The 26,158-nt window shown below is 49.5% G+C and overlaps 1 protein-coding gene across 1 annotated transcript in view; it reads right to left on the bottom strand.

Moving 5' to 3' along the window:
• Positions 1-1,415: 1,415 nt before the first annotated feature.
• Positions 1,416-26,158, bottom strand: part of jph3b (junctophilin 3b) — a 39,732-nt gene continuing 14,989 nt past the window's right edge. The window contains exons 2-5 of the mRNA XM_077022588.1: positions 24,886-25,693; positions 12,343-12,467; positions 8,605-9,587; positions 1,416-2,949 (exon numbers count right to left, since the gene is read on the bottom strand). Coding sequence (XP_076878703.1) covers positions 2,869-2,949; positions 8,605-9,587; positions 12,343-12,467; positions 24,886-25,693 — 1,997 coding nt within the window. The 3' untranslated portion in view covers positions 1,416-2,868. The remainder of the gene's footprint in view (positions 2,950-8,604; positions 9,588-12,342; positions 12,468-24,885; positions 25,694-26,158) is intronic.

Below are 26,158 nucleotides of genomic sequence, written 5' to 3'. Positions count from 1 at the left end.
GGAGGGGGGAGGGAGAGGGGGAGGGGTGTTGAGAGAGGGGGAGGGAGAGGGAGGGGTGTTGAGAGAGGGGGAGGGGAGAGGGGAGGGGTGTTGAGAGAGGGGAGGGGAGAGGGAGGGGTGTTGAGAGAGGGGGAGGGGAGAGGGGGAGGGGTGTTGAGAGAGGGGAGGGGAGAGGGGGAGGGGTGTTGAGAGAGGGGGAGGGGAGAGGGGGAGGGTGTTGAGAGAGGGGGAGGGGAGAGGGGGAGGGGTGTTGAGAGAGGGGGAGGGGAGAGGGGGGAGGGTGTTGAGAGAGGGGGAGGGGAGAGGGAGGGGTGTTGAGAGAGGGGGAGGGGAGAGGGAGGGGTGTTGAGAGAGGGGGAGGGGTGTGGGGGAGGGGTGTTGAGAGAGGGGAGGGGTGTGGGGGAGGGGTGCTAAGAGGGGAGGGGAGTGGGGGAGGGGTGTTGAGAGAGGGGGAGGGGAGAGGGAGGGTGGGGAGAGGGGTGCTAAGAGGGGAGGGGAGTGGGGGAGGGGTGGGGAGAGAGGGGGAGGGGAGAGGGGGAGGGGTGTTGAGAGAGGGGGAGGGGAGAGGGAGGGGTGTTGAGAGAGGGGGAGGGGTGTGGGGGAGGGGTGTTGAGAGAGGGGGAGGGGAGAGGGGGAGGGGTGTTGAGAGAGGGGAGGGGTGTGGGGGAGGGGTGCTAAGAGGGGAGGGGAGTGGGGGAGGGGTGTTGAGAGAGGGGGAGGGGAGAGGGAGGGGTGTTGAGAGAGGGGGAGGGGAGAGGGGGAGGGGAGAGGGGGAGGGGTGTTGAGAGAGGGGAGGGGTGTGGGGGAGGGGTGCTAAGAGGGGAGGGGAGTGGGGGAGGGGTGTTGAGAGAGGGGGAGGGGAGAGGGAGGGGTGGGGAGAGAGGGGGAGGGGAGAGGGAGGGGTGTGGGGGAGGGGTGCTAAGAGGGGAGGGGAGTGGGGGAGGGGTGTTGAGAGAGGGAGGGGAGTGGGGAAGGGGAGCTGAGAGTGGGCGGGGAGTGGGGGAGGGGTGTTGAGAGAGGGAGGGGGGAGCTGAGAGAGAGGGAGGGGAGAGGAAGGGGTGCTGAGAGAGGGGGAGGGGAGTGGGGGAGGGGTGCTGAGGTGGGAGGGGAGTGGGGGAGGGGTGCTGAGAGTGGGGAGGGGTGCTGAAGTGGGAGGGGTGCTAAGAGGGGTGCTGAGAGTGGGGGAGGGGTGCTGAGGGGGGGGAGGGGTGCTAAGAGGGGTGCTGAGAGTGGGGGAGGGGTGCTGAGGGGGGGGAGGGGTGCTAAGAGGGGAGGGGAGTGGGGGAGGGGTGCTGAGAGTGGGGGAGGGGTGCTGAGAGGGGAGGGGAGTGGGGGAGGGGTGCTGAGGTGGGAGGGGGGAGTGGGGGAGGGGAGGGGAGTGGGGGAGGGGTGTTGAGGGGGGGGGAGTGGGGGAGGGGTGCTGAGGTGGGAGGGGTGCTAAACCCTGATGTAATTTAAAATGAGTTTGGCCTAACAGAATATCACGTAATAGCCCTCAGCATTCAAACAGTGTTTAAATCTGAAACATGAATCCTGTTAATCAAACTCAAACATGAGTATATCAGTTTGAGCCAATGTCATATAACTTCATACATGTATGTACATAAGGAGATGAATGAACAGTGTAGTTCTGGGTGCAGGGCTGCAGGGATGGGGGCGTGGCTGCAGAGGTGGGGGCGTGGCGTGTTGTCACTGGTTTTGTTGGAACATGGTGAAACTCTGGTTGGGTTAATTCCCACTGCAGTGTTTGGGTGGGACCTGCATGTACCCTGTAGCTGTAGAGCAGTGGGACTGTCTACACCAGGGCCATCTTCACCAGGGCTGTCTACACCAGGGCCGTCTACACCAGGGTTGCATGCACCAGGGCTGTCTACACCAGGGCCATCTATACCAGGGCCGTCTACACCAGGGTTGTCTGCACCAGGGCCATCTACACCAGGGCTGTCTACACCAGGGCCGTCTACACCAGGGTTGCATGCACCAGGGCTGTCTACACCAGGGCCATCTATACCAGGGCCGTCTACACCAGGGTTGTCTGCACCAGGGCTGTCATTATTTTAAAAAATAATGACATTTAAAAAAATCTGGGGTAGGCAGACCGATGGACAGAATCACTGTGAATGACCCTGAGTAGCTCAACAGGAAGTCAGGTGGGGAGTGTGTGGGTGTGTGTGTGTGAGTTTGTGTATGTGCGTGTGTGGGTGTGGAGGAGAGGAGGAGGAATGTGTGTGTGTGTGTGTGTGTGTGTGTGTGTGTGTGTGTGTGTAGGGATGGAGTGAATGGCATGTGTAAGAAGGGGGTGTGCCCATTCTTTTGACATGACATGTTAAATTAAATCTCTTAAAAATACAATAAAACATAATAAAATATAATTAAATACAATAAAACCATAGACACAATAAAACAGAATAAAACATAATAAAACAATAAAACAATAAATCATAATAAAACAATAAAACATAATGGGCTTCATACACTCCCTCTCTCCCTCGTTACCACCATTCATGAGTTAAATGTTAAAACTTATCTTTGAAACTTAAAAATGTATCATCAAGAAAAATGGCCAAATAAATTTAAATCAACAAACATTTTCAGCTGTGTAGTTGATAAAATAAATGATTGGTTAAAATAAGAAGAAAAGCTCTTCAGGAAAGCTGAGATGTTCCAGATAGCTGAGATGTTCCAGGTAAAGCTACTGAGAGCAGGTTTGACTGTTTAACGCCACTTCTGCTGTGTTCCTTTGTCCTTTGACTTGTTTTGCAATCCCATCAGGAGAAGCAGTGGTTTAGAAACGGGGCTGGATAACACTCAAAACTGATTGATAACAATATCACTGATAAATAAGACAAACTAATAGGGAACAACAGGTTAAATAAAAAAGTGAATAAACAAAATGGCCACTCCAATGTTGAGCAAAATCACCATGACAACCAGAACTGAGCTGGAGCCCTGTTATGGGGAAGAGAGAAAGAGAGAGAGAGAGAGAGAGAGAGAGAGAGAGAGAGAGAGAGAGAGAGAGAGAGAGGAAGTATGTCAACATTTGCTACTATTACACATTTATTACACGTGTTTAATCGTGATAGTAATTTTCTAACAGTTCTGAATACCTGCATTTTCACACAGCTACAAAGATCAGCCAGCCATGCATGAGAGAGAGAGGGATGAGGGAGAGGGGGATGAGAGAGGGATGAGGGAGAGGGGGATGAGAGAGGGATGAGGGAGAGGGGGATGAGGGAGAGAGGGAAGAGAGAGGGATGAGGGAGAGGGGGATGAGGGAGAGATGAGGGAGAGGGGGATGAGAGAGGGGGATGAGGGAGAGAGGGATGAGAGAGAGAGGGATGAGGGAGAGGGGGATGAGAGAGGGATGAGGGAGAGAGGGATGAGAGAGGGATGAGGGAGAGGGGGATGAGGGAGAGGGGGATGAGGGAGAGAGGGATGAGGGAGAGATGAGGGAGAGGGGGATGAGGGAGAGAGGGATGAGAGAGAGAGGGATGAGGGAGAGGGGGATGAGGGAGAGAGGGATGAGAGAGGGATGAGGGAGAGGGGGATGAGGGAGAGAGGGATGAGAGAGGGATGAGGGAGAGAGGGATGAGAGAGGGATGAGGGAGAGAGGGATGAGAGAGGGATGAGGGAGAGGGGGATGAGGGAGAGGGGGATGAGGGAGAGAGGGATGAGGGAGAGATGAGGGAGAGGGGGATGAGGGAGAGAGGGATGAGAGAGAGAGGGATGAGGGAGAGGGGGATGAGAGGGGGATGAGGGAGAGGGGGATGAGGGAGAGGGGGATGAGGGAGAGAGGGATGAGAGAGAGAGGGATGTGAGAGAGGGATGAGGGAGAGGGGGATGAGGGAGAGAGGGATGAGAGAGGGATGAGGGAGAGGGGGATGAGGGAGAGAGGGATGAGAGAGGGATGAGGGAGAGGGGGATGAGGGAGAGAGGGATGAGAGAGGGATGAGGGAGAGAGGGATGAGAGAGGGATGAGGGAGAGGGGGATGAGGGAGAGGGGGATGAGGGAGAGAGGGATGAGAGAGGGATGAGGGAGAGGGGGATGAGGGAGAGAGGGATGAGAGAGGGATGAGAGAGGGATGAGGGAGAGGGGGATGAGGGAGAGAGGGATGAGAGAGATGAGGGAGAGAGGGATGAGAGGGGGATGAGGGAGAGAAGGGTGAGGGAGAGAAGGATGAGAGAGAGAGAGGGGGGGAGGGGTTTGTCGTGCCATTAGAATTTGTAGTGTAGAGATATCTGGGTGGGAATGAGGCTGTGGAGCGTATGAGTGATGGAAGGATGAGTGTGATCACAACGTGAACGAGTCTCAGCACCACCGTGATTTTTTAATATCCTTATGTAACTCAGTCGTGGACCATGGTCGCCTCTCCTGGGAATCAGGACACACACGTATCACACACGTATCCAGTGAACACTGAGTATTGCCCTCAGTGTTCACTGGAGCTGTGTGTTTAAAATGAAATGTAAGAAAGACAACCCCTGTCTGTCTGTAGCTGTTCCTCACAGCGTGCTCACTGCGTTCGCTTTTCCACCTGTAGTTTTTTTTAAAGTCTGTCACAGGAACACAGAGAAGCAGAAACATTTCGTACGGGGGTTTCCTTTGCTGCATAAGCCAGATTGTGGTTGGTGTAACCTGCTTTACACACATATACTGCACTCATTACCTCTGCAGCTACACCCCCCCCCCCCCCACCCCCAACTCTCAAACACTCTCCCATTGGCTCATGCTGGAGCAAGGCATAGGCTGTTCCCTAGCAACAGACTATGGGGCAGCCAATCCAGGGCTGTGTTGTGGAAAGAGCCACATTACCAGTCTGCTGTTACCAAGGTTGGTGTGATGCAGTGTGTGGTAGATGGAGCCAGGCTGTGAGGGTGTGAGGTGTGTGGGTCTGTGCTGGGGGTCTTAACCCCTGAACAGTTAATCTCTCCATTAATCTCTCCTGCTTTATAGCTCCATGTTAGACTGCACGTCTGTTCTGTGCTCATAACGCAGTTATTATGTCACAGGTGCGCGTTTACAGACTACAGTCTGGTACTATAGGCAGTCTGCCACAATTACAGATGGCAGTCTACATTTTTACAGAGTACAGGGTTCTGCATTTGTGTGACACTGCTGGGTTGAGAGTGGGTGGCTAAACATTACCCATGTTCCCCTGCAGCAGAGGTACCTGTAGTCTACCTCACCAAGAAGGGGTGTAGATGTGGGTGTGGTGTTTGTTCTGGATGCTGAAGGGGTGTAGATGTGGGTGTGGTGTTGGTTCTGGATTCTAAAGGGGTGTAGATGTGGGTGTGGTGTTGGTTCTGGATTCTAAAGGGGTGTAGATGTGGGTGTGGTGTTGGTTCTGGATTCTAAAGGGGTGTAGATGTGGGTGTGGTGTTGGTTCTGGATTCTGAAGGGGTGTAGATGTGGGTGTGGTGTTGGTTCTGGATTCTGAAGGGGTGTAGATGTGGGTGTGGTGTTAGTTCTGGATGCTGAAGGGGTGTAGATGTGGGTGTGGTGTTTGTTCTGGATGCTGAAGGGGTGTAGATGTGGGTGTGGTGTTTGTTCTGGATGCTGAAGGGGTGTAGATGTGGGTGTGGTGTTAGTTCTGGATGCTGAAGGGGTGTAGATGTGGGTGTGGTGTTGGTTCTGGATTCTAAAGGGGTGTAGATGTGGGTGTGGTGTTGGTTCTGGATTCTAAAGGGGTGTAGATGTGGGTGTGGTGTTGGTTCTGGATTCTAAAGGGGTGTAGATGTGGGTGTGGTGTTGGTTCTGGATTCTGAAGGGGTGTAGATGTGGGTGTGGTGTTGGTTCTGGATTCTGAAGGGGTGTAGATGTGGGTGTGGTGTTAGTTCTGGATGCTGAAGGGGTGTAGATGTGGGTGTGGTGTTAGTTCTGGATGCTGAAGGGGTGTAGATGTGGGTGTGGTGTTAGTTCTGGATTCTGAAGGGGTGTAGATGTGGGTGTGGTGTTGGTTCTGGATACTGAAGGGGTGTAGATGTGGGTGTGGTGTTAGTTCTGGATGCTGAAGGGGTGTAGATGTGGGTGTGGTGTTAGTTCTGGATTCTAAAGGGGTGTAGATGTGGGTGTGGTGTTGGTTCTGGATTCTGAAGGGGTGTAGATGTGGGTGTGGTGTTAGTTCTGGATGCTGAAGGGGTGTCGATGTGGGTGTGGTGTTAGTTCTGGATTCTGAAGGGGTGTAGATGTGGGTGTGGTGTTAGTTCTGGATTCTAAAGGGGTGTAGATGTGGGTGTGGTGTTAGTTCTGGATGCTGAAGGGGTGTAGATGTGGGTGTGGTGTTAGTTCTGGATTCTAAAGGGGTGTAGATGTGGGTGTGGTGTTGGTTCTGGATGCTGAAGGGGTGTAGATGTGGGTGTGGTGTTAGTTCTGGATGCTGAAGGGGTGTAGATGTGGGTGTGGTGTTGGTTCTGGATGCTGAAGGGGTGTAGATGTGGGTGTGGTGTTAGTTCTGGATGCTGAAGGGGTGTAGATGTGGGTGTGGTGTTGGTTCTGGATGCTGAAGGGGTGTAGATGTGGGTGTGGTGTTAGTTCTGGATGCTGAAGGGGTGTAGATGTGGGTGTGGTGTTAGTTCTGGATTCTGAAGGGGTGTAGATGTGGGTGTGGTGTTAGTTCTGGATTCTGAAGGGGTGTAGATGTGGGTGTGGTGTTGGTTCTGGATGCTGAAGGGGTGTAGATGTGGGTGTGGAGTTTGTTCTGGATGCTGAAGGGGTGTAGATGTGGGTGTGGTGTTAGTTCTGGATGCTGAAGGAGTGTAGATGTGGGTGTGGTGTTGGTTCTGGATTCTGAAGGGGTGTAGATGTGGGTGTGGTGTTTGTTCTGGATGCTGAAGGGGTGTAGATGTGGGTGTGGTGTTAGTTCTGGATGCTGAATGAGTGTAGATGTGGGTGTGGTGTTGGTTCTGGATTCTGAAGGGGTGTAGATGTGGGTGTGGTGTTAGTTCTGGATGCTGAAGGGGTGTAGATGTGGGTGTGGTGTTGGTTCTGGATGCTGAAGGGGTGTAGATGTGGGTGTGGTGTTAGTTCTGGATTCTGAAGGGGTGTAGATGTGGGTGTGGTGTTAGTTCTGGATTCTGAAGGGGTGTAGATGTGGGTGTGGTGTTAGTTCTGGATGCTGAAGGAGTGTAGATGTGGGTGTGGTGTTAGTTCTGGATGCTGAAGGGGTGTAGACGTGGGTGTGGTGTTGGTTCTGGATGCTGAAGGGGTGTAGATGTGGGTGTGGTGTTAGTTCTGGATTCTGAAGGGGTGTAGATGTGGGTGTGGTGTTAGTTCTGGATGCTGAAGGAGTGTAGATGTGGGTGTGGTGTTAGTTCTGGATGCTGAAGGGGTGTAGATGTGGGTGTGGTGTTGGTTCTGGATTCTGAAGGGGTGTAGACGTGGGTGTGGTGTTGGTTCTGGATGCTGAAGGGGTGTAGATGTGGGTGTGGTGTTAGTTCTGGATGCTGAAGGAGTGTAGATGTGGGTGTGGTGTTGGTTCTGGATTCTGAAGGGGTGTAGATGTGGGTGTGGTGTTTGTTCTGGATGCTGAAGGGGTGTAGATGTGGGTGTGGTGTTAGTTCTGGATGCTGAAGGAGTGTAGATGTGGGTGTGGTGTTGGTTCTGGATTCTGAAGGGGTGTAGATGTGGGTGTGGTGTTAGTTCTGGATGCTGAAGGGGTGTAGATGTGGGTGTGGTGTTGGTTCTGGATGCTGAAGGAGTGTAGATGTGGGTGTGGTGTTGGTTCTGGATTCTGAAGGGGTGTAGATGTGGGTGTGGTGTTAGTTCTGGATGCTGAAGGGGTGTAGATGTGGGTGTGGTGTTGGTTCTGGATGCTGAAGGGGTGTAGATGTGGGTGTGGTGTTAGTTCTGGATTCTAAAGGGGTGTAGATGTGGGTGTGGTGTTGGTTCTGGATTCTGAAGGGGTGTAGATGTGGGTGTGGTGTTAGTTCTGGATGCTGAAGGAGTGTAGATGTGGGTGTGGTGTTAGTTCTGGATGCTGAAGGGGTGTAGACGTGGGTGTGGTGTTGGTTCTGGATGCTGAAGGGGTGTAGATGTGGGTGTGGTGTTAGTTCTGGATTCTGAAGGGGTGTAGATGTGGGTGTGGTGTTAGTTCTGGATGCTGAAGGAGTGTAGATGTGGGTGTGGTGTTAGTTCTGGATGCTGAAGGGGTGTAGACGTGGGTGTGGTGTTGGTTCTGGATTCTGAAGGGGTGTAGACGTGGGTGTGGTGTTGGTTCTGGATGCTGAAGGAGTGTAGATGTGGGTGTGGTGTTGGTTCTGGATGCTGAAGGAGTGTAGATGTGGGTGTGGTGTTAGTTCTGGATTCTGAAGGGGTGTAGATGTGGGTGTGGTGTTAGTTCTGGATGCTGAAGGAGTGTATGTCCTTCCAACTTAGTAACAAATTAATCTAGTCTTAAATACTTTTAGCATTGACTGAGTTTAAGTGTCTAGGGAGGAGGGGGACTGTCTTGTCCAGAGAGGTCAGGGACATGCAGTCTTGTCTAGGGAGTGGGGGACATGCAGGTTTCTTCATCACAAGCCAAGTGTATGAGCGTAAGCTACACAAACAAAATACAAACAAATAAACAAACTAAATAAAGGAAGAGAAGGTGCCGCCTCACTCACCGAGTCCGATTTGAGCGTCTGATTCTCGCTGTCATGTTCTAGTGCAATGGGTGAGGATTTCTGTGGGGGTGAGAGAGTGAGGTCCCGGCACAGAGGCAGAGCCTCCAGCGTCCCCCCTGTGCTGAGGCTGTCCAGGCTGGGTCTCTCCCGGCTGTCCCCGGGCCCCAGGGGCTGTGATGTGTCCTGGGATTCCCTCTCTCTCTCCCTTTCTCGGTCTCTCTCCCTCTCTCTCTCCCGATCCCGGGTTTTGTTCCGTCTCTGCAGTGCGTGTGAACGTGTCTCTGCATGACCGTGTCGGTTCTCCCCTTGCCCATAGGGTTTCTGGGAGTTGGAGTCCATAGGCTGCAGTGGCCTCATCTCCATCTCATAGTTACTGAGCTTCTCCTCATCCTGCTCTAGCAGGCGGGGATGGGCCAAACTGTCAGCATGGACACGCTGCGAAGTCCAGGCAGTGGATGAGCAGTCTACCCACCTCTCCCGCGAAGTTTTGTGATTCGAGCAGCCGTGCTCTCGGGGTTTGTGATTGGACGAGCAGTGCTTGTGACCGTTGGTGCGGACCGGCCCGCTCCGAGCCTCGTCCTGAACAGACGGGGTGGTTGAATGACTGCTGCCTCCACGTGACTGGCGTGTGTCCTCGCTCCAGCTGTTGGCTCTCAGGCACCGCCCCCTACCACCGCCGGCCCCGCCTGCCCTGCCATCGCTCCGCCCCTCCAGCAGTACCTGGATCTCGGAGGCTCCGCCTCGCTCGTCGTCCACGGCGCTCTGCCGCAGGAAGCGAGCGTTCTTGGGCCGGTTCGAGGGTTTAGAGGCGGGGCTTCTTGGCGGAGTGGACGGGTGACTGGTGGACGGACTCACGTCGGGCGTGAGGTCCGGCGGGGTGGAACCCTTCATGTAGAGCTCGGTACTGTCAGCCGTCCCGCTGGACACCATCTCACCGTCGTTCTCGCTGGAGTGCTGGTGCTTCGGCCTCTGCCAGTCCAACCCTGCACACAGTCACATGACACTCCTCAGCAGATTTCCTGATAATATACATTGTCCCTTTCCATCAACTCTCTATGGTCTTCAAAATCTGGCCTCAGGAGCCACAGTTGACATTTAGCAGATGGCTTACTGGCTCTGAACTGATAGGTGTGCACTGTCACTCATAAATAATAAAAACAAACACAGGTAGAAAGACTCACTACTCCATTTCACTCAGAAGCACAGAGACGTGTGGATTGATTGAAGGTGTGATTGATGGTGACTGATGGTGTTGGAGAATGGCAGACAGAAACCTCACCATGTTTTACACCAATCAATTACAGGTGTGTTACTATAATAAACACCCAGGCATTTCAGGTGCAACACCCCCACAGGTCAGGTGTGTTTGTTTATGTAGCCATGTGGTTCTGTCTGTCAGTTCTAGCCCCTCCTCATGTTTTGGAACCCCTCCCCCTCATTATCATTCCCACCTGTGTCGTTTGGTTCCTTGTTCAGTGTATTTAAGCCCTGTGTTTTGTCTAGTCTGTGTTGGATACAGAGTCTTTATTATTTAACTGTATTAAACACCTGGGCAGCACATTATAGATGTCTTACTGTCCCAATTGAATAAAACAAATAAACTAAAAAAATCAGTTTGATCAAAAATTAGCCAATGAAACTGAAAAAAATTTATGTTTTTATTGTTTGAAAAAAAAAAAACATCAGCTAATAATTAGATGAAAAGCTACTGTCTAATGCATAGCCGTCCGATGTGCAAAGTGTTAAATGTTCTTATATTTTGTTAAATTGTTCTGAATTTAGTTTCAGGTGATTTTCATTTTTCTAACTAAATGCTGAAAATAACCTGAAATTAAAACTCCTAGATTCATGGAGAAATAATATGGAACTAAAAACAAAGCTTTCTTAAGGTCTACTGAAACATACAACAACAACAACAACAGTTTTGTGTGGGCGTGTGCATGTGTGTGTATGTGTGTATGTATGTGTGTGTGTGTGTGTGTGTGTGTGTGTGTGTGTGTGTGTGTGTGTGTGTGTGTTTGCGTGTGTGTGTGTGCGTGCGCGCGCACGTGTGTCAGCTTGCTTTGCGTGGGCGCGTTAGAAAGGTCATTCCTGATCACGCCTCATCTTCTCTTGCTTTTTTTAAAGACACAGCAACATATTGCAAAAAATAAAAATATGTGATACTAAAACTGTCTATTATGTTATATTAAATTGTGTCTATTAGTGCTATGTTAAACTGTGTGCCTATTAAACATTCATGAAATTTTCAGTTTCTAATACTACAGATATGGTCAAATCTGTTTGTGTGGGCGTGGTGTAGCTGAGAGCAGTATGGGTGTGGTTTAGCCGTGAGGAGTATGGGCGTGGTTTAGCTGTGAGGAGTATGGGCGTGGTCTAGCTGAGAGCAGTACAGGCGTGGTTTAGCTGTGAGGAGTATGGGTGTGGTTTAGCTGTCAGATGTGTCAATACCAGGTTTAGAAAGTAAAAGTCCTCACCAGGATTTTGCTCAGGCTTCCTGGATTGTGTTGATTCCACTAATTTTACATGGATTGCACTAATTAGAAAATCTAGCAAGCTTGAGCAAAATCCTGGTGAGGACTTTTACTTTCTGAACCTGGAATTGACACCTCTGTTAGCTGTGAGGAGTATGGGCGTGGTTTAGCTGTGAGGAGTATGGGCGTGGTTTAGCTGTGAGGAGTATGGGCGTGGTTTAGCTGTGAGGAGTATGGGCGTGGTTTAGCTGTGAAGAGTATGGGCGTGGTTTAGCTGTGAGGAGTATGGGCGTGGTTTAGCTGTGAGGAGTATGGGCATGGTTTAGCTGTGAGGAGTATGGGCGTGGTTTAGCTGTGAGGAGTACGAGCGTGGTTTAGCTGTAAGAAGTATGGGCGTGGTTCAGCCGTGAGGAGTATGGGCACTGTACTACTCTACTACACTATACTGTACTATACTAGTCTACAGCATTGTATTGTGTTATGCTGCAATATACTATGTTGTACTGTACTACACTGTAATGTACTGCTGTTTTTAATTTGAACATATTGTCCTGTCTATTATATGTATGTTTTTCATTATTAGTGGTGATTCTTGTGTGAGCAGGAGCAGCAGTGACAGTGTGGTCCACAGCACTTACAAACACACGTGACCATCGCAAAACCGGGACACAATTTCACATAATCACAAAACTCATAATCTCTCAACTCACAATCGCACAACTCAGTCAACTCACAGTCAGTGTCCCAGCTTAACATAATTACACAACGCTTACACAATCCCGCTACCCACAACTCCTCAACCAACTCTTCCTACATGACTGTGACTTGTCTTGTTTCTGTACTAAGGACTAAACATATGGCCACTGTACTGTTGCTCAGACTCCAACCTCACAGTCCTATTATGTACAGTTCTCTAATAATTTGGTGAAAGGATTTGGAGGTAAAGTATGGAGGCAGGGTGGGTGTGGTCTGGAGACATGATGGGTGTGGTCTGGAGACATGGCGGGCGCGTTCTGGAGACATGGCGGGCGCGGTCTGGAGACATGGTGGGTGCGGTCTGGAGACATGATGGGTGTGGTCTGGAGACATAACAGGCGCGGTCTGGAGACATGGTGGGTGCGGTCTGGAGACATGGTGGCTGTGGTCTGGAGACAGGGTAGGGTGTGGTCTAGAGACAGGGTGGGTGTGGTCTGGAGACATGGTGGGCGTGGTCTGGAGGCAGGGTGGGGTGGGGTGAGGATAGGTGGTGTGTTCTGGTGCTCACCGTTTCCTCGGTGTTGGAAGGAGGGGGAGAACTCCTTCGCCGCCACCCTGGCCATCCTGCACTCCTCCTGGGCCTTCTGAGCAGCCGTGCTGGCCGCGTCTGCCTTCCCCTGGGCGTGTGCCGTCCTGGGTGTAGAAAGCGTTCAGACATACAGACAAGATGTCAAAGACAACACACCAGTATTAAACTCATGAGCCGTCAAATCTAGAACATTCCAGCAGGCGAGTGCAGGAATGTGAGCTTTGGGATTCTCATTTTAAAGTGTAAAGCAATAACTGTTTGTGAACTCAACGGATTGGGATGCTTTTTTGTCTTTTTTCTCTTTTTTACTTCAGTAACTCACTTCATTAACTTTGTGAGTTAAGGTTATGAATTACACCACAGAGCTGCAGGTGTCGCACCATCCCAGAATGTAATCTATCATCCAGTCTCTGATTGGTTGCTCAGGAGTCCTGTTTGTCACATGATCTCTTATTCATCATTCCTGGTCATCTGTATATCTTCTGACTCTCTCTCCAGGAGAGAGAGCAGAGAGGATTTCACATGAGATCACTGTTATTTTTGTTATTTTATTTTTGTACATCCTTCCCTTAGATGCACATTACGTCCTGGAGGTCCACAGACCTGCAGAAGGACCTTCTGTGATTTGGGGTCTGTTTCTTGGATGGTCAGTGTTGTGTGTTCTCACACCTGTGTGATGCTACAGAGACACTGAGACGAGCTGCAGGAGGTCCAAGCCTCCCAGGGTCTCATTTGCTGTGGAGGGGAGGGATCTTGAGGTATTAAGTGTTCTCTCTGTGTCACTGTGCTGCTCTCCTACCTAAGCACACAGTCTGGGTAGAGTCTGTGTAGAGTCTGGGTGGAGTCTGGGTAGAGTCTGTGTAGAGTCTGTGTAGAGTCTGTGTAGAGTCTGGGTAGAGTTTGAGTAGAGTCTGGGTAGAGTCTGTGTAGAGTCTGGGTAGAGTTTGGGTAGAGTCTGTGTAGAGTCTGGGTAGAGTTTGGGTAGAGTCTGTGTAGAGTCTGGGTAGAGTTCGGGTAGAGTCTGGGTAGAGTCTGGGTAGAGTCTGGGTAGAGTTTGGGTAGAGTCTGGGTAGAGTTTGGGTAGAGTCTGTGTGGAGTCTGGGTAGAGTCTGTGTAGAGTCTGTATAGAGTCTAGGTAGAGTCTGTGTAGAGTCTGTGTAGAGCTTAGGTAGAGTCTGTGTAGAGTTTGGGTACAGTCTAGATAGAGTCTGGGTAGAGTCTGTGTAGAGTTTGGGTACAGTCTGTGTGGAATCTGGGTAGAGTCTGTGTGGAGTCTGGGTAGAGTCTGTGTAGAGTCTGGGTAGAGTTTGGGTAGAGTCTGTGTAGAGTCTGGGTAGAGTTCGAGTAGAGTCTGGGTAGAGTCTGTGTAGAGTCTGGGTAGAGTCTGGGTAGAGTTTGTGTGGAGTCTGGGTAGAGTCTGTGTAGAGTCTGTATAGAGTCTAGGTAGAGTCTGTGTAGAGTCTGTGTAGAGCTTAGGTAGAGTCTGTGTAGAGTTTGGGTACAGTCTAGATAGAGTCTGGGTAGAGTCTGTGTAGAGTTTGGGTACAGTCTGTGTGGAATCTGGGTAGAGTCTGTGTGGAGTCTGGGTAGAGTCTGTGTAGAGTTTGGGTAGAGTCTGTGTAGAGTCTAGGTAGAGTCTGTGAAGAGTCTGTGTAGAGCTTGGGTAGTCTGTAGAGTTTGGGTAGTCTGTGTAGAGTTTGGGTAGTCTGTGTAGAGTTTGGGTACAGTCTAGATAGAGTCTGGGTAGAGTCTGTGTAGAGTTTGGGTACAGTCTGTGTAGAGTCTGGGTAGAGTTTGGGTAGAATCTGTGTGGAGTCTGGGTAGAGTTTGGGTAGAGTCTGTGTGGAGTCTGGGTACAGACAATTTTTTTCCCCAGACCCCATCAATTCTCTCTCCTTTCACCCTTTCTCTCTCCCTCTCTCTCTATATCTCTCCCCCTCTTTCATTCTCTCTGTATCTCTCTCCCTCTCTTTTTCTCTCAGCCGCTCTGTTCATATTGATTTTTTCTCCCTTTCTGTCTGTTTCTTTTTTTTCTTGGCATCTTCGCCCAGACAGCAAAACCAAACAGGTTAGGGGTGTGTGTGTGTGTGTGTGTGTGTGTGTGTGTGTGTGTGTGTGTGTGTGTGTGTGTGTGTGTGTGTGCGCACGCACTCATTGTGAAGAGGCATGTGTAGGCATGTGTGTAGTGTGGGTCCGAGTGATTGGTGATGTGTGACTGGTGATGGGTGGTTGGTGACTGGTAATTAATGACTAGTGATGGGTGATTGGTGATAGGTGATTAGTGATGGGTGATTGGTGATAGGTGATTAGTGATGGGCAGTGTTAAAAATAACGGCGTCATTTTGTCAGTAACGGGATAATAATTAATTACTTTTCCTGTTGTTACAACGCCGTTGACATTACTGGTCATTAAAGGCGGTGTGTTACTATATATTGATATACTAACAGTAATGCGAGCGGACCGCTGCCCAGGCTAGTGAGGAGTAACAGATCTCGATAGGTCACAGTTCTTGGTGTAACACCTGTTTAACTTAACAAGTCAGTAAGCGATGGGCTAAGGCAGCGTTATGGTAGCCAATCAGAGCCAGTGTTGTTACATGCACGCCGAAGCACGCGACACAAATGGAGAAGAGGCAGAAATGGTGAGTCAGGAGCAAGCTGAAGAAAAATGAGCATTTTCAAGGTGGCGATATAAACATTATTTAAGAAAATACTTGAAGTTCCTGAATGTCTACCAGACTGGGTATTTGATTTATTTAATTAAGAATAGAGGTTTTATTGTTAAGTTTACTTCTATTGTGAACAAACCAGTTGTCTCAGGTTGAGAGAATTTAATTTAATTTGATAGATGTAAATGACCTTTATATAGTGTAACTGTTTACTTTTAAAGGATTTTATCCTGCATTGGTCTGTTGATGTGCAATAAATATCAAAAGTTAAACACCTTTCTGATCTACTCATTTCAACTGACTGTGAAAACTGCTTTTTCATAAAAATCTTTATTCATTGGCATATAACTTCTTTTTTTTTTTACTGTAATGCAAATAGTTACTTTCCCTGGTAACGAGTTACTTTTATTATAGAGTAATTCAGTTACTAACTCAGTTACTTTTTTGAACAAGTAGTGAGTAACTATAACTAACTACTTTTTTAAAGTAACGTTTCCAACACTGGTGATGGGTGATTGGTGTCTGGTGATTAGTGATGGGTGATTGGTGTCTGGTGATTAGTGATGGGTGATTGGTGTCTGGTGATTGGTGTCTGGTGATTAGTGACGAGTGATGGGTGATTGGTGTCTGGTGATTAGTGATGGGTGTCTGGTGATTAGTGATGGGTGATGAGTAGGTTTTGGTGAGATGAGGTAAGATGCCACAGATGCAGAGCACTGTGGATTTCATTCATCCCATGCCTCTTTGGTTGTCCTGGCAACAGTAAGTGAGAGTGCTGAGAAAGAAGAAAATATGGAGGGAGTGAAGGGATGGTGTTAGGCAGAAGAGTGGAAGGAAGGAAGGAAGGAGGAGGAGACAGAAGGAGGAGACAGGAGGAGGAGACAGGAGGACACAAGAGGAGACGAAAGGAGGAGACAGGAGGAGATGGGTACTGCGGCAGGGGTGGAGTGTTCAGAGGACGATGTGTGTGTGTTTCTGTGTGTGTATGTGCACAAGCTAGTGTGTGTGTATGAGGTTTTCATAATGCTGCCCCACACACATATACACACATCTTACATATATAGACATATACACAGCTTCAGGGTGCTGTGTGTGTGTTTTCTAATCAGAAATCAGTTTCTTTCTGGGTTGCAGTAGCTTCATTACTTTGAAAATTACATTCACTCATTACATTACATTACACTCACACTCACTCACACCCGCACACTCACACTCACCCACACACTCACTCACACACTCACTCACACACACTCACACCCCCACACACTCTCACACAAAACATGCAAATTCTCAGTTTAACACTCTCTCTGTATTTCTTTTTATTTTTTCTCTTTCAGTTTTATTTCTTGATCACTTTCTCTCTATTTCTCTCCTTTTTCATGTTTATCATTTATACTTTTAAGACCAGCAGGTGGTGCCTTTACAAAATTTCTGGGGCCTCTGAATAAGAGAATAACTACACATGCGATCACACTCCCTGAACATCAGTGTGTTCTTCATAAGGCGAGGACGGAGCAGCACTGCTGTAATCTGAGCACAGCTCCACAGAACCTCTCCACAGAACCTCTCCACAGAACCTCTCCACAGAACCTCTCCACAGCCAGGACGGATTCTGTGGAGTCTCTGGTGCTTCTGCCGTTAGTGTGGCTCAAGTCCCTTAGTCCCTAGAGCATCTGAGTCCCTAGAGCATCTGAGTCCCTAGAGAATCTTGGTCCCTAGAGAATCTTGGTCCCTAGCGCATTTGAGTCCCTAGAGAATCTTATGGCGCATTTCCACACGGGCCTGCTTGGCGCGGTACGGTTCGGTACGGATCGATTCGCAACGGAGCGGTACGGTCGCGTTGTATTTCCATTACAATGGTGGACCACCACAATGTGGGTAAAAAAAGTACTTGAAGGTATTGGCAAACTCAGTGGGGAACCGTCAGGGCCCTCTACGCCCTCTCAGAGGGCCTAAAATATTCTTAAAGCATTATATATATAATTATCCAATTTTATTTTATCTACTTACAGTTTGACATTCGACATCTAAACAATTACAAAAATATAAGCAAATAAAATATTCACCCGTGTCTATTCAATCTGTGTTGGAAGGTGAGGGGTTGAGTGGAAGCCTGTGAGCCTGTGTCTCCCCCTATCAGGACTGTGATGCCCGCTGTTCGTTTACAGAGGGCCTGGCAGTTATAATTCAGCGCAATACCAGTTTCAAATGACAGCAAAATTGACCAATCATATCTTCTCTCTTAGTGGGCGGGCTTAACTGTATGATAATTTCCGCCCGCTGTGGCGACGCTAGCTGTCGTTAGCACCATCGCTAGCTAGTTTCGATTCATCCCTTTGACGTCCTCGTGCGCGTTGTTTACATATTCCGCTTCCGAGAACCACGGAGCTGTGAACCTTATTTTGTTTGGAAACTTATTTTGCTTAAGATGTTATCTAGTACAGATATTATTGTTTATTGCGTTTTTAAAGCTGTACTGTCGTTTCAGTTTTTCTTTATTTAGTTTATTAAGAAAGGAAAAAAAAAATTTCGGGGGGGAGGGGGGGGGGTAGCGGGCCCAGGTTTAAAGGTCACGGTTCGCTACTGGGCAAACTTGTACCTGGTACTAATGGAAACACTCACAAACCGTCGCGAATCGAACCGTACCGCGCCAAGCAGGCCCGTGTGGAAATGCGGCATTAGTCTCTAGAGAATTTTAGTCCCTAAAGCATCTTATGGCGCATTTCCACACGGGCCTGCTGGGCGTAGTACGGTTCGATTCGCGACGGTTTGTGAGTGTTCCTTCAGGTACTTTTTTCGTACCTACTCGCTCGAGGTTCTAACCGTTCCAAAGCGGAAAACTTCTGTGACGTGGAGGAACAGCATGACACTGATTGGCCAGGGAGTGTCGTCACAGGATGCGTCACAGGAGAGCGACTCCTCCGCTATCGCTATCTCGTCCATTGTTGTACGGTGTTGTGGTCGCATACAAATGATGTCATGACACTACAACCCGCGCGCCAACAGCGACTCCACCCACATTGTGGTGGTCCACCATTGTGATGGAAACACAACGCGACCGTACCGCTCCGTTGCGAATCGATCCGTATCAAACCTTACCGCGTCAAGCAGGCCCGTGTGGAAATGCGCCATTAGTCCCTAGCCTAAAGGCCACACACCAGCAGACACCCAGCAGGCCACAGCACCCCCTGTGTGTGGCCACTTTATTATATGGTTTAAACAGGTTTCCACTTTACAACGTGATCCATCGTGATTGCGTCTGGTTCTAAAGTGCTGTGACCGCAGGTGTATTAAACTCCAGCCATTTCTTGCTAGTCAGGCTAGTGTGTTTTCAGCACTAACACCGTCAGTACATGATGATATTATGCAGGCTGTATTGGAAAACATATTCCCTAGTTCTGTGGCTTCCTGCGAGCAGAAATAGGAAGAGTGACAAAGAGCATGATACATCTGGGTTACATGTCATATCACTCTCAGCAGAAGTCTGTATATCTGTGACACACAACAGTTAAAAAGATTTTTTAAATAAAAATGTCATCTCTGTGACACTCATATTTGTAGCAGCAGTGGGTATGGTTTAAGGCTGTTTGGTGGTCCTAGTAGAATTAATCCCATCCTAGTACCATTAATCCCACCGTAGTTGTGGTAATCCCATTTTAGTAGAACTAATCCCACCCTAGTACCATTAATCCCATCGTAGTAGTATTAATCCCATCCTAGTAGAACTCCTAGTACCATTTGGGCCAGTGTTCTTTTACTCTTCACAATTGTCTCCTGAAACATCTTTTTTCATGGAGATTGAATCACTGCTCTTGTTCTATTGCCCCTGTTGTGGTAGGGATGGATACAGGACTGTACAGTAGGTACAGTAGGTCAGCTGAGTGGACTGAAGGTGGTATGACCTTTTAGTGTATAGCTATAGAATAGGTGTATGTACACTCACCAGCCACTTTATTAGGTACACCTCTCCAACTGCTTCTTAACGCAAATGTTGAATCAGCCAATCACATGACAGCAACTCAATGCTTTTAGGCATGTTGACATGGCCAAGACGATCTGCTGCAGTTCAAACTGAGCATCAGAATGGGGAAGAAAGGTGATTTGAACATGGCATGGTTGTTGGTGCCAGACGGGCTGGTCTGAGTATTTCAGAAACTGCTGATCTACTGGCATTTGCTCGCACAAACATCTCTAGGGTTTACAGAGAATGGTCTGAAAAAGAGAAAATATTCAGTCAGCGTCAGTTCTGTGGGCGCAAATGCCTTGTTGATGCCAGAGGTCAGAGGAGAATGGCCAGACTGGTTCAAGCTGATAGAACGGCAACAGTAACTCAAATAACCAGTCGTTACAACCGAGGCATCCAGAAGAGCATCTCTGAACACACAACACGTCGAACCTTGAGGCGGATGGGTGTCCTGTCAGCTAAGAACAAGAACCTGAGGCTACAATTCACACCAAATCGACTCACCAAAATTGGACAAAAGAAGATCTGAAAAATGTTGCCTGGTCTGATCAATCTCTATTTCTGCTGCTGGGATGGTAGAGTCAGAATTTGGCATCAACAACATGAAAGCATGGATCCAGCCTGCCTTGTATCAATGGTTCAGGCTGGTGGTGGTGCGTTTATCTGGCACACTTTGGGCCCATTAGTACCAATTGAGCATCGTGTCAACAACACAGCCTACCTGAGTATTGTTGCTGACCATGTCCATCACTTTATGACCACAGTGTACCCAACTTCTGATGGCTATTTTGAGCAGGATAATGCAACATATCATAAAGCGTGAATCATCTCAGACTGATTTCTTGAACACGACAATGAATTCACTGTACTCGAATGGTCTCCACAGTCACCAGATCTCAATCCAATACTGCACATTTGGGATGTGGTGGAACGGGAGATTCCCATCATGGATGTGCAGCTGACAAATCTGCAGCAACTGTGTGATGCTATCATGTCAATATGGACCAGACTCTCTGAGGAATGTTGCCCTTAGCAGGTCAGGTCTCAAATTAGGTAAAAAAAAACCTCAGGTGAACAACAACACAACAGATTCCATCCTATCATGTATTAAAAAAAATGAAATGGAGAAGACATATGTGGGAACTTCAGGGGTACTGTGGAGATCCACCGGGTGTTGTGGAGATAAACAGAGTGGCGTGGAGATCCACCGGGTGGTGTGGAGATCCACCGATACCAGCAGTTACTTCAACTAATCCGTTTATGTGTGATTTTAGCAGTGTCTTTCACTGCTCTGGAGCTGTTCAGTTCAGTTGAGGCGTGTGGGCATTTGATTATATACTGTCTTAATGTCCCCTCACAGCAGTTCAGCTGAGCTGAATTCTGGACTTTGGGCTGTGGCTACACCTTCATTATCTTGGCTACACCTTCACTGTATTGGCTACACCTTCATTATCTTGGCTACACCTTCATTATCTTGGCTACACCTTCACTGTCTTGGCTACACCTTCATTGTCTTGGCTACACCTTCACTGTCTTGGCTACACCTTCATTGTCTTGGCTACACCTTCACTGTATTGGCTACACCTTCATTATCTTGGCTACACCTTCACTGTCTTGGCTACACCTTCAATGTCTTGGCTATACCTTCAATGTCTTGGCTTCACCTTCACTGTCTTGGCTACACCTTCATTGTCTTGGCTACACCTGCATTGTCTTGGCTACACCTTCACTGTCTTGGCTACACCTTCATTCCAGTCTTTTTCAGTCATTCCATTACAGGTGTGTTTCGGATCACTTTGCTGTTGCGTGATGTCACCCAAGCTGTAGGCGTCAGAGAGACGTCTTTACAGTTGACTCTAGAAGACTTTGATAAACAGAGGAGTTCATTTTCAGTGACGGTAGAGAGTTTAGGACCTGTGGCTGTGCCTCGCATCTCGTCCATGTAACATGTAACAGGCCTGTGGAACATGACATGTAGCTCGTGGTTTGCTGCCTGACCTTGGTGTGACCAAGACAACTGTCCTGAATGTTGTCCAGTTGAAAACGATCTTTTATGGACTTCAAATGGTGTTCTAACCCCTCAGACTGGTGGGCAGTACCCGTTTGTTCTGTAATATCACTGCTGCCATCTTCCATCCCCAGTGTTGTGTTAACACACACCTGAATGAGGCAGAGGTGATGATCAGCTGATCAAACATGAGCAGCATCTGGCAGGTAATGACCCTCTGAACCCCAGAGGAAGTTGGACAGGTGGGCCTCACCTTTCACAGTCCACTTCTGCATTTTGTTTAAATGAATGTTGACAAAGTATAATTTGTCATGAGTTATTATCTGAGGTTGTATTTACCTGATAATTGTTTTATTATGACCTGATACATAAACCCTAGAGTTTCAAGAGCACTTTCTTCTTCATATGATTGTGTACATACAGCATCACACTCAGGACTGGAAGTGATGATGTCATTCCTAGGGTGTTAAAGCCAGTCCTCCAGCCACCGGTGACCCTGCCACCACTGGGACCATCATAGCATCCACCTTCTACATTCTCTGTGCGTCTTCTTTCTGTGTTTGGTGTTTTTACTACTTTTCATATATAGTCTTTTTATTCTTGTTAGTGTAAAGTAAGTAATGCTAAGTAAACAGAATTGCTGTGTTTTACTTATGTGTTCTAAAGTGCTAAATATAAAAATTGTGCATATAAGAAACACACTGTATGCATTTAATCATAAATACAATTGAAGCATTTCTTCTAGCATTCCTAAGCACCCATATATAAACATATGTAAACATACAGTCTCAGGACCTTAAGTGGAGATGTCCCACTGGGTCTAGATGAAGAGCGTTCTGCTTGAATGAACCAAAATATTTATATGGGCTCCCTTCACAGGAGCCTGCAGGCCTCACTGGTGCCAGGTTCCCATTAACCCTTTCACACTCCATCACACCCCATCACACTCCCATCACACCCCATCACTCCACATGACACCACAACACACTCCTATCACACCCCGTCACACCCCATCTCTCCACATGACACCCCATCACACTCCAATCACACCCCATCACTCCACATGACACCCCATCACACTCCTATCACACCCTGTCACACCCCATCACACTCCCATCACACCCCATCCCACTCCCATCACATCCCATCACTCCACATAACACCCCATCACACCCCATCACTCCACATGACACCCCATCACACTCCTGTCACACCCCATCACACTCCCATCACACCCCATCCCACTCCCATCACATTCCATCACTCCACATGACACCCCATCATACTTCCATCACACCCCATCACTCCACATGACACCCCATCACACCCCATCCCACTCCCATCACACCCTATCACTCCACATGACACCATCACACTCCTGTCACACCCCATCACACTCCCATCACACCCTATCACTCCACATGACACCCCATCACACCCCGTCAAACCCCATCACTTCATGTGACACCCCATCACACCCATCACACCCCATCCCACCCCATGACACTCCCATCACACCCCATCCCACTTCCATCACACTCCATCACTCCACATGACACCCCATCACACTCCCATCACTCCACATGACACCCCATCACACTCATATCACACCCTGTCACACCCCATTACACTCCCATCACACCCCATCCCAGTCCCATCACATTCCATCACTCCACATGACACCCCATCACACTCCCATCACACTTCAATCACACCCCCATCACTCCACATGACACCCCATCACACCCCATCCCACTCCCATCACACCCTATCACTCCACATGACACCCCATCACACCCCGTCAGACCCCATCACTCCACATGACACCCCATCACACCCATGACACTCCCATCACACCCATCACACCCCATTCCACTCCCATCACACTCCTATCACACCCTATCACACTCCATCACACCCCATCAAATTCCCATCCCACCCCATCACACCCCAATCACACCCCATCACTCCACATCATACTGCATCACATCAGATTTCACCCCATCACCTTATTGCATCACATCATGTCAGGCTGTGTAATGAGGTCACTGGAATTTGAATGGTGAGAAATTATCCAGATATATCATAATGATCCAGATACTGTATATCACAATGATCCAGATATATCACAATGATCCAGATATATCACATGAATGCACAATCATATACACATCCATGCACATCAGGAGTCAGCAGAAGTCATGTTTAGACACATGCTTAGAGACACATGCTCACTGACTCTATGAAACTGAGAATGATGGATCATTGCTCATGTTTGTTTGTTTGCAGAACAGAGAAGGGGAGAGAGGGGGTAAGAGAGGGTGTATAAGGGGGTAAGAGAGGGGGTAAGAGAGGGTGTATAAGGGGGGTAAGAGGGGGGGTAAGAGAGGGTGTATAAGGGGGGTAAGAGAGGGGGTAAGAGAGTGGGGTAAGAGAGTGGGGTAAGAGAGGGTGTATAAGGGGGGTAAGAGAGGGGGTAAGAGAGGGTGTATAAGGGGGGTAAGAGAGGGGGTAAGAGAGGGTGTATAAGGGGGTAAGAGAGGGGGTAAGAGAGGGTGTATAAGGGGGGTAAGAGAGGGGGTAAGAGAGGGGGTAAGAGAGGGTGTATAAGGGGGGTAAGAGAGGGGGTAAGAGAGGGGGTAAGAGAGGGTGTATAAGGGGGGTAAGAGAGGGGGTAAGAGAGGGGGTAAGAGAGAAGGGGGTTATGTTGATTTTATTATGGTTTCATTTTCCTGGTCTCTTCGGCAGGTGTTGGCATAATGCGAAAATCTCTTTCTCTCCCCTTTCTTATTCTGTTCTTTCTCTTTCTCTCACACTCAGCACACTCAGTTACATTATCTAGAAAAACCTAGCACTACCTAGTCAGTTACACTGTCTAGCCCTAATCCTAACCTCTGACCTCTAACCCCAGCCCCTCACAGCTCAGCCCCTCAAAGCTCAGACTCTCACATCTCAGCCCCTCACAGCTCACTCTCACAGCTCAGACTCTCACAGCTCAGACTCTCACAGCTCAGACTCTCACATCTCAGCCCCTAACAGCTCAGTTCCTAACAGCTCAGCCCCTCACAGCTCAGCCCCTCACAGCTCAGACTCTCACAGCTCAGACTCTCACAGCTCACTCTCACATCTCAGCCCCTAACAGCTCAGTTCCTAACAGCTCAGCCCCTCACAGCTCAGCCCCTCACAGCTTAGACTCTCACATCTCAGACTCTCACATCTTAGCCCCTCACAGCTCAGACTCTCCCAGCTCAGACTCTCACATCTCAGATTCTCTCAGCTCAGACTCTCACATCTCAGACTCTCCCAGCTCAGAATCTCACATCTCAGACTCTCACATCTCCGACTCTCTCAGCTGAGACTCTCCCAGCTCAGACTCTCACATCTCAGATTCTCTCATCTCAGACTCTCACATCTCAGACTCTCTCAGCTCAGACTCTCTCAGCTCAGCCCCTCACATCTCAGACTCTCTCAGCTCAGACTCTCTCAGCTCAGCCCCTCACATCTCAGACTCTCTCAGCTCAGACTCTCTCAGCTCAGCCCCTCACATCTCAGACTCTCTCAGCTCAGACTCTCCCAGCCCCTCAATGCCCCTCACAGCTGTGTGGAGCACCGCAGCACATTAAAAACAATGCTGGATTCAGCAGAGACTCATCAGACTCAATTCAATTCAGATGTTTCCACACCTGTTTGTTAAAACCATGGCACCATCATTTGAAAGCATACCATAATTTCACACTTGTGCAGTGTTCTCGCAATTTAAACTAGCTCTTCATTTTTATATGCAGTGTTTTGTGTTTGTTTTGTGGGGGGAAGATATTTATTAACATGCCTTGGCTAATCCTCCCCCTGTAACATGACGGCAGTGGTCGGGTGAGTCTCACCTGGACAGCGCTATCTCCGCCTTCTGCTTGGCGATGTCGGCCGCCTTCTCCGCCCCCTCCACCGCCCGCTCCACCTTCTCCCGGATCTTGCTGGCGCGCAGCGGGATCAGGTTCTTGCGCTTGCCGCTGATCAGCACGTTCTGTTTGTACTTGCCCTCCTCCTTGGTGCCGTCGGGGAAGGTGGTGCACCCGTAGCCGTGACGTTTGTTCCCCGCCCACTCGCCCTGGTAACAGAGGCCGTCGGAGCGGCGACTCACGCCACAGCCGGTGCGCTTGTCGTTCTTCCACTCGCCCGTGTAGCTCTCGGTGGTGGTGGCGTCCACGTCCTCGTCCGCGCCGGCCAGCTCGCCCTCGCCCTCGCCCAGGCTGACGGTGGAGTTGACGTCGGAGGCGGCGGAGCTGACGGTGCTCATGCCCGCCTCGCTGCGGAAGGAGCTCTGCTTGCTGCGTTGACTCGCCAGCGAGCTCTTCGACTCCGAGCGTCGCAGCTTCAGGCTGCCGAGCAGCGATCGGCGGAACAGGCCCTTCTTCCTCGCCTTCATCAGCTCCGCCTCGCTGTGGGCCGTCAGCACGAAGCCCCCGCGCAGCACCGCCGGGCTGCCCGCGGTGGCCACGCCCGCCGAGGCCACGCCCCCCACGCCCGCCCGCTCGCCGACCAGCAGCGCCGCTCCGTTGCTCTGCTCCGACCGCAGCGAGTTGATGGAGGTGCGCAGCGGCGAGCGGATGACGGCCGCCATGCCGTACGGGACGCTCTGCCTCACGCCGTATCCGTGCCTCATGCCGCCCAGCCACTGGCCCTGGTACGTACCTGCGGGAGGCGGACAGAGAGCTCTCACCCTGTGCTACCCGGTCCCGGCCAGCTTTTATCACATCTCACACAGCTTAAATAAATCATCTGAGTAGTCGATTTGAGCATGTTAAGCAAGTAACGTTAGAAAGAACGAGTAACGTTAGAGAGGACATGCAATGCGTGGGGTAGCAGTGGCTCTGGCGCAGATGGCTGGTGGTTGTGGTGAGTCATGCAGTGTAGGTTCTTAAACGTAACATCAGTCTGCTCCTGATAGCTGTTATAGAGAAAGTGCCTTGGATTATAGCATTAATACTTTCCTGTAAGGAAATGCACACACGCTCACACACACAAATACACTTTAAGAAATTAGCTGTGTAATGTTAAAATCTGGTACTAAGGTTGAAAATGTTTGATTTAGAAGTACAGTAGAGATGCTCCAGTCAAAGCACAGGCTCACAGCAAACTGTTCTCTGGTCAGTGCAG

This window comes from Brachyhypopomus gauderio, chromosome 11, assembly GCF_052324685.1.
Source record: "Brachyhypopomus gauderio isolate BG-103 chromosome 11, BGAUD_0.2, whole genome shotgun sequence".
In the NCBI taxonomy this organism is placed as follows: domain Eukaryota; kingdom Metazoa; phylum Chordata; class Actinopteri; order Gymnotiformes; family Hypopomidae; genus Brachyhypopomus; species Brachyhypopomus gauderio.
This window is presented reverse-complemented; position numbering and strand designations above follow the sequence as displayed.